At 45.4% G+C, this 12017-nt stretch overlaps 1 protein-coding gene across 6 annotated transcripts in view; it reads left to right on the top strand.

Moving 5' to 3' along the window:
* The window catches only part of LOC147272443 (voltage-gated inwardly rectifying potassium channel KCNH7-like), a 64583-nt gene that overhangs the window by 19156 nt on the left and 33410 nt on the right, over positions 1-12017 (top strand). For all 6 annotated transcript variants that reach the window (XM_086218258.1, XM_086218100.1, XM_086218182.1 and 3 more), the window contains exon 3: positions 5367-5522. In XM_086218258.1, the coding sequence (XP_086074384.1) occupies positions 5367-5522 (156 nt within the window). The remainder of the gene's footprint in view (positions 1-5366; positions 5523-12017) is intronic.

Raw genomic sequence — 12017 nt, 5'->3', positions numbered from 1 at the left:
GTTCCATGTGTTCCAGTTCTGGGAATATGTCACCTTTCATCATGAAACAGTTTTCCTGCATCGCAAATACTAGTCACGTAACACTCTAAAATGATAGACTATATTATATATTTTTAGCACGCGAGACGTCAACGCCAACACCGGCTCTGGTGTAGCGCCGATAGCGCTTAAATTTAACTTGAAGTCACGACCGTGCTAGCTGCGGTAATTGAATCTTTATTAGTTTCACGATTGACCGCGTGATTTTGTGTGGGCACTCCGGTGGTTTCATTTCTCCAAAGAGGCTGGAAGGAAGTAAAGTGACACGCCTATCCAAAATCTACATAATACATTTTTAATACATACACACACATATATGTATAGATATAGATATAGATAGATAGAGTGTGTAGGGTGTAGTTAATGCTTAGTGAACAGTTAAATGAGGTGTAACAGTTGAAGCTAAAAGCGGGGGCAGTTTGAGGGCTCGGAGGAGGCACTTAAAAGATTCCCCTCTTTATAATAAGGGTCACAAATAGCAAATAATGCTTTATTATGCTTCAGTAATTCTTATTCTTATATATAACTAAGCATTAACTCACCGTTGGGTGCCCAAATGGTGCAGCGTGTACCGCATATTGAGGGAATTGTGCTCAACGTTGTTTGCAGTGTGTGTTTTATGATCTGTCAACACTGTCGTGTGTGTTTGCATAGGTAAATCAGAAGCAGGAAGACATGGGCTTGATTTTAATTTACTTCCTGACGGTTTTATGATACCCGTCGTCAAGGTAACAGCGGTGACCCACAATGTTTGAATTGGACAAACCGCACTTGGGAACAGCAGATGAAGAATAATCTCACTGCAGGCCAAGTGTTTGGTTCAAAACACAGGGCTCAAACAAATTAATAATAAAAAACAAAAACTGACTGAACCAGAAGACCCGCTCCAAAGTCTGGTGTTTGTTCACTGCGACTGCCGTACCTCCTCCGCGTCTTCTCCCGCATCACACTCCATCTTGGTCTGAAACCAAATCCCAAGTGATCCTCGTGAAGAGCATCAGCGTCGGACGAACGGAGAGTGAAAATGGGTTTGTCCAGAGACGGAGGAGTCACACTCAGGCTCTGAGGGGAGAGAGAAATGGCGAGAGAAAAAGAAAACAGAGGCTGGAGTGGATTAAATGGTGGAGGAGGAAGTGAGTGATGTAGGTTAAAGGAGGTGGAGAGTGAGTAAAAAGTAAGCGATCGTAGGAAACGGAGGCCAACCGGAGGGAAATGGAAAAGAAATTGTATTAACAGATGGATTTGCGCATGGCTGCGAGGGAGCGCTCTGACTCGCACATGTAGATACTGCCACTTCTACCTTTCGATGCAGATTGAAAAGTCAGGTGACAGAAATACAAGTGGAGGGAGGTCACCGCCGCATCAGCGTCCGCCACCCCGGTCCCGATTCACAAACGCACGTCCGACACACACTCCCCTCTAATCCTTTTAAGGTTGAGACCCACACGCTCCACTCACCACCTCCTCTCTGCTGCAAATTCTAATTGAGTTTCATGAATGGAGCTGAGCTGCAGCTGCGAAAGTCCACGACGCGACGTAAAAAGAAAGTCAGCTGGAATCTACGGATCGACTCGTCGAGTTTTTGGAAAGAATTTCATTTTACGCGTCTGTTGTGAGCTGATTTAGCAGCCCCGTCTTCCTTCTCTCACATCACACACACACACACACACACACACACACCATGTCATCAGGCTTCCGCGTTCTTAGATTGCCCCAACAAGTCTAACCATTATGCTTTCGAGAACATAATACTTAGCTCCTATGAATTATAAATGCCTATGGATTCCAATCAGATTATTTTTAGAGTGCACACACACACACACACACACACACACACACACACACACACACACACTCACATTGCTTTACAAAGGTGGGGTTACTTCCCCTGTAGAGGTATGCAGGAGGAACATCCATCCACCAGAGCCACAGACCCCCACAAGAAATCCATCGTCCTCCTGAATCCGTTCTCCACCACGTTTGTGAAATCAGATTAACACGGTACAGCAACAACCCCTTCAGGGAATTTCTTTTTTTTTTTTTTTTTGAGTTTTCCTGCTGGGAATTAAGGACGAACTGAAAAGATTTTGGAGGTCAAGTGTCAAGGTCACTGCCGGGTTTAGAGCGAGTTACAAACCGCACCAGAGGGGTTGGAAAGCTGCTATCGAGTGTCTGGATTGCCGCGTGACTTTCTGATGCATAATCCTCCACCCGCGTGTCTGAACCCCATTTGCCGCCATCTTTGACTGCACAGTGAAGTTTAGGACAGCCTACATATGCGGTTTGGCGTGTGAAGCTGGTCGTGTAGCTCGCCACGATATAAAGACACCTGCCCTTCAGATTTAATGTTCTCTCCGTAATTCTTGACATTATACATTTATTCTAGCAGCTCGAAGAATTTGTACTGTTAGTTTCCTACCCTCGTGTTGCCCGCTCAGCAAATCCTGCTAAGTCAAGTCAGGATTCAAGATGGCCACGCCCATGGAAATGCTTGGAAGCAGCATGAAAGTCAAGTTGGCTCCAATTGTCGGTGCTGTAGAAAACGAGGACACACACAGTAGAAAGGTGGCTTTCTCCAGCTGATCGCACAAAGTTGTTGTTTTTTTGTGTATTTTTTTTTTTTAATAGTAATGGTGTTTATTAAAACAGGTGATTAACACTCAGCGATGATTAACAACGTGGACTAGATTTTAAACCTTTTATCAGGATTCTCTCTCACAGGGACCTGTTTTTATGCCCGTGCGTTTTTGTGAATGATAAAAGTGCTTAGATTTTGTCTTGCTTGTTTTGCATTCGTGTGGTGGGCTCTCTTTGTGTGTGTGTGTGTGTGTGTGTGTGTGTCTGTGTGTGTGCGTGATTTGATCGTTTTTTTTAATCTCTTCATCTAAAGCTTTGTCCTGTATGTGTACTCGCTAGCATCGCCATGGGGATAGGAAAAGCTCTTGATGGTGGGTACAGGACAAGAAATCAGTAAAAATAAAATTTAAAAAAAATAAAGATTATCCCCGTTTATACGAGGAGACCAATTAAAATAAATCCAAACCTGGCAGAAGAAATTTACACGTCACTGGAGAGCTCACTCGTCACCATGGAGACGGCCGGTGAGCATAAGTAAAATTTTGCAAACTGGGTGAATTGGCCAGATTCCATGGAGGATTTTTCTCACGTGACATATTACATTATTTTTTATATCAAGTAATTATAGCTCCATTATTTCACGGTTTTTAATTTTGAATGATGAACTGTTTCATTTTTTTCGACACACCAAGATCATCATGATTTTATTTCTCGGATATTTCCCGCGTGATTTTTGTTAAAAAAAAAAAAAAAAATCCTTGCCTGATTTAATATGAGTCTTTGTATTGGAGGGAGTGTTAATTTTTTTTACATAATTTTTCTCATTTTCATTCCAAAAAAAAGAAAGAAAGAAAAAGAAACGTTAAAACGATGGGCGACATTTGTATCCTTCCAACATAATTATGGTGCTGTCCTGCAATTTGAAGATTGCAGAAGGTCAATTAAAACTGCAACAAGTTTCAATTGCGTTTGGATTCTTGCTAAACCCGAGAGCCTTTTTTTAATATATATTTTATATCCTTTACTAGTATCCAGGAGCTCTCTTGTCTTTGTTCCCTCCCAGTATTTCCAATAAACCCTCAAAGCAGAGAGACAACTTTCACTGGGAGTACTGGCTTCTTTGCATATTGTCACTGAAGACATAGGGGGGCATGATAGAACTTGTCCCCCCCTACACACACACACACACACACACACACACACACTCACACACACACACTCACACTAGCTGACGGATATTAATAGCTCCAGCCACTCGTGGTGACACTGATGTACTATTAGGGGCAGCATACTGCTTAGCCCAGCGAAATCAGGGTTTCCCAATACATAAATCACACCCCAGTCTGGTGAAGCGGACTCCAGAGTGGGATTCTTTACAGAAAACGTAAAAAAAAAATTTAAAAAAAGGAGAAAAATGGCAGGAGGAAAACTGGAATCCTGCATTTTATTGAGTTGCACACACCAACGTATCCAAGTGTGCGTTCGGATCCTAATCCGGTGTGTTACGGGCTTTCCGCCACCGCGTCTCTTAGTTTCCCCAGAAAAGCGATGCAGTGGGCAGGGCGCAAGCTGGGCGAGCTATAAATAGCCTCCTAGTGACAGCAGCCTAATGTGAGGCAGAGCATCTCCCAGAGATGTCCACGTTCATTATTGAAAACTTTATATTCATTAGGTTTTCTCATCTACTGTAACATTCTCAGTCGCCGCTCCTCACGTGCAGCCAGAGTCGGCAACCAGAGGTGTCGCTGTCATACCAAACTCATCAATAATGATATGAAATGCAAAATGTCTGTCGTTGCTCCAATAAGAGCGAGCCAATCGCATTTGGCGTGTTAATATTTCATATAGCTCATTTGAAATAACACAAATTCAGTATTGTGCTCCTGTCAGATTTCAACCGGAGGTGGCAGGTGGTTGTATTGGATTAACTTGTCCTTCAGAGCCGTTGGCAGCTTTAATAATTAGGGTTTAACCCCCTGAAGTCTTATTCACTCACTGCTGTTTCATTTGCCACGATAGCTTAACACTCCGAACCGCTGTGGAAACTGCGCGTCACGGCTAGAGGTGGGAAGAACTCATTCAAGTGCCATATTATCATACCTTCTTCTTTGATTTCACATTAACGATTAAACAAACCCCCAACATCAGACCGCAGCTGATGCATTTAAAAAAAACAAACAGCCAGTATCTGCAGATTGTTGTGCGGTTCATGGCGATCACCGGTATCGGGAGGCTGCTTCCAGTTGCGTCGCGATCAACCCGAATCTGGCTGCTTTACCGATGACGCCGTTCAGAAGCTAATATGTTAAATGCTAACTTGTGGTGATTGGAACTTTTGCATTGCGTCTCGCTGTAGCCTGAGCGTCAGTGTGACAGGATTCAAGTCCAGGAGGCTTTCTTCTCACAAGACCTCTTGACATTTTCACCCTTATTTCTCTGCCAGGCCTCTCAGCTCACAGAGCTTTATCTGAAATAAGATGTGTGAATGTCAAAGAATGTTAATGGAATGCTCCAGGGTCAAACTGCACTTTATCTTAAAAGCCCTGATGTTACTTTGAGCTTTGATCTTCTCCTACCCTTTTTGTTTCGAAGCGAAGACAGAAAATAATTAAAGTTGTGAATGTTAAATCAGGCAAAGTCTCCTTTTAGAGGCTAATCATTTTCAGGATTTTCTACCCTGTGTACTCATTCCATCAAAACATGCGTGTTTATTCCCAGTCCTCACAGTGGTTTCATTTCCTGTCTGTTAGGTTCCAACTTCCTCTGTGCCACTCATATCATCCCGGTGAAGAACGAGGAGGGCGTGGTCATGATGTTCATCCTTAACTTCGACTACGTCCTGGACAAGGACAGCGGTGACTCTCTGGAGAGGCTAAACCACACCTCGCCGTCCAAAGCTGACCAGCGTGAGTACAAGATGAAGAGCTGGAAGTTCTTCTTCAAAGAGCTAACTATAGTTTCTCGAGCCAACTATGGTTTCATGAATGTTGCATTTAATAAAAGAATAATCCTCTTAGAAGATTAAGTCATGAATCTGCCAGCTGTGGCCTTTTACTTTCCTACTCTACCCCCACCGTGTCTTTACAACTCCATTTTCACCCTGAAGTTGATGTTGATAAGCCAGCAGCCTGTAGGCCACGTATGGACTGATGAAGCCAACCTGCAATCCTTGGAAAATCATTGTGAACAATTAGGCTTTTATTTTGAAACTGCAACTCTAGGACAGTGTGTTTACTTACTTTGCTCTCTGTGCTGCGTCCGCCCAGGTGAAGGGATCCGCAGCTTGTGCGTTCATTCATGTGCGCTTGCTCCAACAGAGCGTTCAGCAGTAATCTGAGCAGCTGCAGGAGTTCCCAGCTCCTCTGGCATGTTGACACCAGCGTTTAGCAGACACTGATGACTTAGCCTGTCATCGTCTCAAAGGTCTGGCCCAATTATAGTGCATAGCATGCCAGCATAGCCTGATGAACTACCGGAGCAGCTTGAAGAGCACTTCCCAGAGCTGTCGGTGTAATAGCGATTCGTGCTTTTCCCCAGCGGTCCCCTGGAACATGCTCTTTTCGCCTCCTCTTCTTTCTTTTCCTCTTCTTTTTTTTTTTTCCATACGTGAGAGCAGCAGCACGGAGGATCACCCGTCATCTCAGGATGACTGTAATTGGACGGGGCCCCTGAAAGGCTCTTGCCTGGTGGGGAGTGTGGTGAAAACAGACAATGCGTGTGTTTGCATGTGATTGTAAAACAATGCATGTAAAGCGTAGAAGTGCCTGTACGTCACTGATAAGGCCCTGCTGCTTCACGTTTCCGAGGGAGCTAATTGCTCAGCTTAAACAGCTGACGGCGCAGGCTTTCACGAGTTTAAAGCTCTATTCCAATTCAGGTGCCGCACCCTCCGAAGGCTGCGTTTGTAGGCTGATGGCGTCAAAGCCGGCGTGACGAGGACGTCCCACTTCGAAGGTTGATTCTTCAAATGTGGCCTTCTTTAGCTGAATTTCGAGGGTCCATCTGGTGGCTTCCTCGCAGCCCGACACATCCCAGAATATATGACTGTGATATACCAGAAGTTACATTTGCGGTTCTTTTTTTTCTGTCCAGAAAGCAACATTTGGATTGCAACTATAAGGTCCGTTAATCCAGATAATAGCTGTTTGTATATCTGCAGCATTTTTTGGGGTTGACTGGGTTGGCGGACAGAGAACAGCTGCATCCCAGTCGTAGTGGCGCCTGCCGCCCACCTTCCAGAGGCCGCACTTGAGTCGCTCTCTGGATGAACCAAGTTTATTCATTTCCAGCCTCTGCACAAACCACAGCTGGACCCTTCCCTGACAAACAGGTGGGCAATGAGGGTGATGAAAAGGGTTCTGGACGAGGGTGCTAATAGAAATGGGCACAAAGACGCCTGCGGGAGCCGGCGCGGTCATGGTGAGATTCCGGGAAACTTCATTCCGAAGTAGAAAAGAAGCATTTTGAGGTCTGAACTGCACATCTGAACGAACACTGAACTGCCTGGAATGGAGCTGCAGTGATCCGGCCCCTCCATCCACCGATGATACGCTCGCCACATTTCAATGAATATAAATGCAGTGGATTTTTATTAATGTTTGTTTGAATAATGTTTTCGTCATTTCTTTGTCTGTGAGTTGGAGTACATTTCTCATTTCGTGTACAGTGGACTGTACGACTAGATAGTAACGCAAAGAACACAAACGGTCTATATTTTTGACCGATGTGATGATTTGAGCGTCGTATACAGTCCACGTGATGCACAGTCCTGCAGTTCAAAGGTCAAGCGGTCAGTCGTAGCTCGTTGTCACCCGTAGGTGTCAAGGCTGCATATTCTGGTCACAAAAACCCAAACAAGACACCAGGCACTGACCTTCATTCGCTGGATATTCAGAGGATTAACTCAACAGGACCGTGGGTGACGTTGGGCTCAGCCTCTGTGGTCTACCTGGACTGTGGCCTTCCTTGCCTTTGGAGGACAGAGCCTCTGAAGGGGGACGCAGTGTCAACCAGAACTCACTGGAACCCATGGTTGTTATTCAGAGGTGTAACCTGAAATGTTGCATTATCCAGCGCGTCTGGGAAGGATCAGCTATGCATTAGGTGCTGCATATCCATCGTCTTTGCCAGGATTTATCCACCCCTTCTTCCCATTCGCTCCGATGTGTCTGAGCAGGGACGCCTCTTTCACGCATCCATAAATCAGGAATGGTAAGTGGCATTTAAAGTGCCTGCTACAATTCCAGACCAGCCGGGGAACGAAGGGGACTTTTTTTTACAGGTGTATAACAAGAGCAAGACACAAAAAAAAAACCAACATATCTATACATATTTGACAATTCATACTTCTTTTCTTTTTATTTCAGCCTCAGATTTTCAGATTTGAGTCTACATTTCAACAATTTTTTTCCCAACACTCGGCATTCACGTTGCATTTTCAACAGGAAAGGATGTGAGACTATCTGCCAGACACAACCCCGTGTCCGTATGAGAATAACCCATCGAATGCTTCTCGTAGTGTTTTATTAGACTTTTCTGTCGATGTTGAAGATATTCAATGCCATACTAAATACGAGGCCCAATAACAAAGCATTAGCATGTAGCGGCCGAGTCGATGTGGGTCCTGGTTTCAGATTCACTGTAGACATGACACTTGAGCAGTGATAGAGGTGCCAGCCTTCTCTGGAGGACCAGGGACTTCATATGGGTCGCAGCTGCTTTCAAATCCTCAAAATAGCACCAAGGACAGGCAGCGATCCTGGATGAGTTGGAGAGTTGTGACACTGAGGGATAATTCCGTAGGACTTGGATGTGATCATCCAGACAGCGATCTCCTACTCCGCTTTCTCTGAACCTCTTCGGTTGTCCTCCTGCTCTTCTCCGCTGTTCCAGCAGCAGAGACATCAATGGCCTTTAAACGGAGGAGCGACTCTGCGTCTTTCTCTCCGTCGTGGCTTCTCTGACGGAACCTTGATTGAGTGACCTCGAGCTCTCTCTGCCTCTCAGCTCTTCCCTGCTGCCCGCCGAGACAACGTCGTGGCCTCTGTGTTCATCCGCAGAGCAGAAATAACAAACACACCTCTGATCAGTACAGCCGAGCATCTCCATCACCTCAACACGGCGAGAGCAGATCCTCTCCCGGAGGTCGTCTCGCACTCAGTGCAGAGAGAAGTAAATTTCCCATTCAAAAAGCGGTCGACACAGCTCTCACACATACACACACATTACACACACACACACACACTCCCAGCAGAGCGGGCCAATTGTTTGGCTGCAGGATTAGATAAATCTATCATGTTGAACTAGAGGGTTGTAGCGCGGGCCAACACAGAAACCATTACATTTTTGGTGGAGGTCTGTGCACCATCTGTTTTCAAGAGTCCAAGTCCTTCAGATCCCATCAGTTTTCTAAGGAAAGCAGTAGATCCACCTGCATCATGGATGGTCAAGGGACATCAAATCGTCAAACACGGCCTTCACGGGGGACTTGTGAGCTTGTGTCGAGGGCAGCAAGATCCCCCCGCAGATCTGAATGTGCATATTCAGACCCTACTATAAACTGTGTCCACCTGATAATAAACCTAAACGGTGATCGTCCTTAAAATAAACGAGTCAACACACAAGCCGCATGCACCTGGGACATAATGACACAGACGCACGGAGCTAAATAAACATCATGTAGTTGCTCGACAGCCGGCTCACGCGGACCGCAACACCACAGACAAATTAGCTGGCACAGCAGCCGAATCTGCTTCAAATAACGTACCCCTCCTCGTAACATTCAACATCCTCACTTAAACTGTGTTCAAAACGGAGCAAGAACATCCTCCCCAGCAGCTCAGGACTCACAGCAGCCATTTTGAACCAACAGATACGCGAGTTTTCTTTCTGCTAATGTTGCGGGTTTGCATGTTGTGGTCGATAAGTGGTATCTTCCCTTGCATGTGGGGGGAAGCGGCGGGGTGCAGCCACATACTGATTGGGAGAGTCATGGGAGCATTCAATTAACCCTTCGCAACCCAAGTACTTTTTGAAGGGTTTGTCTCCTCGGAAAGCTTCTGCTCCGATTGCCAAACCATGGATTGGTAAAACTTAGAGATGCTGTTTCTAGTAGAGCGACATGTTCCCCTCCCTCGCTGACACCCGAGTCTCCATTTTTATTTCTCTATGTATCTTGCAACAGCCACTGTGCGCTCAGCCGATCTCGTGCTGCACCCCTACCACCTGCCATTAGCGAGGACTGGGGCGGTGCATTGTTGGTGCTAGCTTGATGTAGTTTAGCAGCGTGGGAGGGACGGTGAGTCCGCAGGGGTGCACGTGAATAAGTTTTCTGCACTAATTTAACTTGTCGGTCCGCCATGCTTCCCGCCCGCCAGGGACGTAACTCCTCCCACCCCTCATGCGGTTGGACGGTAAACTGGCGACCTCCATCAAACCGATAATAAACAATGGCTCCAGTTGACATGTACTACGTTCGTACTCTCTGGGTGCATTTCTAGTCGTTGCATGTGTTGTTACAGTTTCACAACCTCCAGATAAGCAAAGAAATGAAGTGAAGAAGAAGAGGAAAACAGCGGCGTCTGAGCGTTTTCATTGAGCGTCTCATCAGCTGAAGCGAAACTGCCATTAGTAATAAACAAGATCGCAGTTAACTTGAAGTGACATTTTCATTTTCTTTCTATATAAATGAGTGCGGTGCAAATTTGGGACGGAGCAGAATTAGTTATTCTCCAGAGCCAGTGAGTAATTTGAGTCCTGGGAGCTCAGGTAAACATCCCTCGAGGTAAAAAGAGCTCGGCATGCAAATCAGTCAGAAAGCACATTAGCAACGCTTTTCTCTTTTCTCTCATTTTGACAAAACCACAGACCAGAGAACGCGCAACTGTTTTGTTGTCCTACTTTTGTAAAAAGGATGAAGGTTTACTGTTCCCTTTGTAACGCTCCTCAACATTTGAGTCATGCTCACATTACAGAAAGACATTTCACTCCCAAACACAGGGATCTGAAGGTCCAATTAATATTCAATGCAAATATTTCTATCTGGTATCATAGCAACAACGGCCACTGTGTGTCCATTGGTTGTGTAAAGCCACTGGTGTTTTCCTTTTTTTTTTTTTTTTTTTTTTTTTTCATGCAGGGAAAGAATGAGATGGTTGGAAAAGGAGTTAAAGGGAAAACACACACATATTGCTGCAAGGTTCAGTCCTTTCAATATCACCATTTCATATATAGAGCCACACACAATGTTCCCAGCGCACAATGAATGCGTGACTGAATTATGAGGTCATTAAAAGATTTGAGGTGTATGTTTATCCTGGAGGCACGGCAATTAGACACAGAGCTCTGAGCGCGTGCACTACAGAACCAGCCATCACTCTGTTGAGGTGTCATTTTAACAGATACGGTCGACATCAAACAGCCAGAAATGTTCATGGTTGTGGAGCGATGTGGGAAAATTGGGTTCATGTTTCTTCCGTTACATCCGGCAAAGATTCTCTGCGTTCGAATGCCCCGAATATTGGAAACACATTTTTATCTGGACGATTTCAGCGGGAGAAGAAAGTGAAGTGTGTCTTTAATTATGTTCTCGTTCCCCACGTTGTCATCAGTTAGGGTTTAAAAGTTTAATCTGCAGAGCTTTTTTTTTAATTCACCAGAAAGTATGAAAGAGAATTTTCAAAAATTCTACCAAAACTCTGCAGAGGTTAAAAAGAACCAAAAAAACAAAACGGTGTAAACCGACGCACCAGATGAGACCAGAGCTCACTACTGTTGGTTGGCATGGTAACGCACGTTCGCACCATGTGCTGCCAGGGGTGAGTTGCTCACCTACAGCGGGACATGAGTCCGACTCAAGTGAACCTCCGTTCAGGGGAAAACTTCACAAAACGGTGTTGGCATCTTCTAGCTGTTCTTCTTCCATGACGTTCAGTTCAACAATGCGACGTTGTGGCGTATCGATCAGTGGGATTCAGCCGTTTAGTGACAGGCGGGCTTCAGGCTTTTTGTTCGATCATTACGACGGCGTGGCGTTGAGCTGCTCAGTGGTCTTGTGGCGGTGGGTTGAGTGAGGAGGGGTATTGCACTTGAAATGTAGCAGTTACTCCTCGCCGTTCACCGAAGGAGTGTAATTTGCCTTTTAATGCCTCGCCGTTAGCTCTTGAACTCAGTTACTGCTTCACTTAAATGCCACCCTATGGTCAAGACACCAAAGGTTTAGCCATTTAGAGATAATTTCATTCTTTTTTGGCGCCTTCCGTCTCTCCTGTCTTCCTCCCTGGTTGTAGTTTAGTAGGAAGTCGTGACAGAGGGCCTGCACCGATGTAAGTCACCTGCTTGTTTTACGGTTGTAGGATGATTCTGACAGCAGTGTCGCCTTTACACTCCCCTGACATTTCGTT

This window comes from Aulostomus chinensis, chromosome 1 (assembly GCF_037954235.1).
Source record: "Aulostomus chinensis isolate RoL2024-O1b breed Wild chromosome 1, RoL_Achi_v1.0, whole genome shotgun sequence".
Lineage (NCBI taxonomy): Eukaryota > Metazoa > Chordata > Actinopteri > Syngnathiformes > Aulostomidae > Aulostomus > Aulostomus chinensis.
Note: the sequence above shows the minus strand (reverse complement) of the source record. Positions and strands in the feature narration are given on the sequence as shown.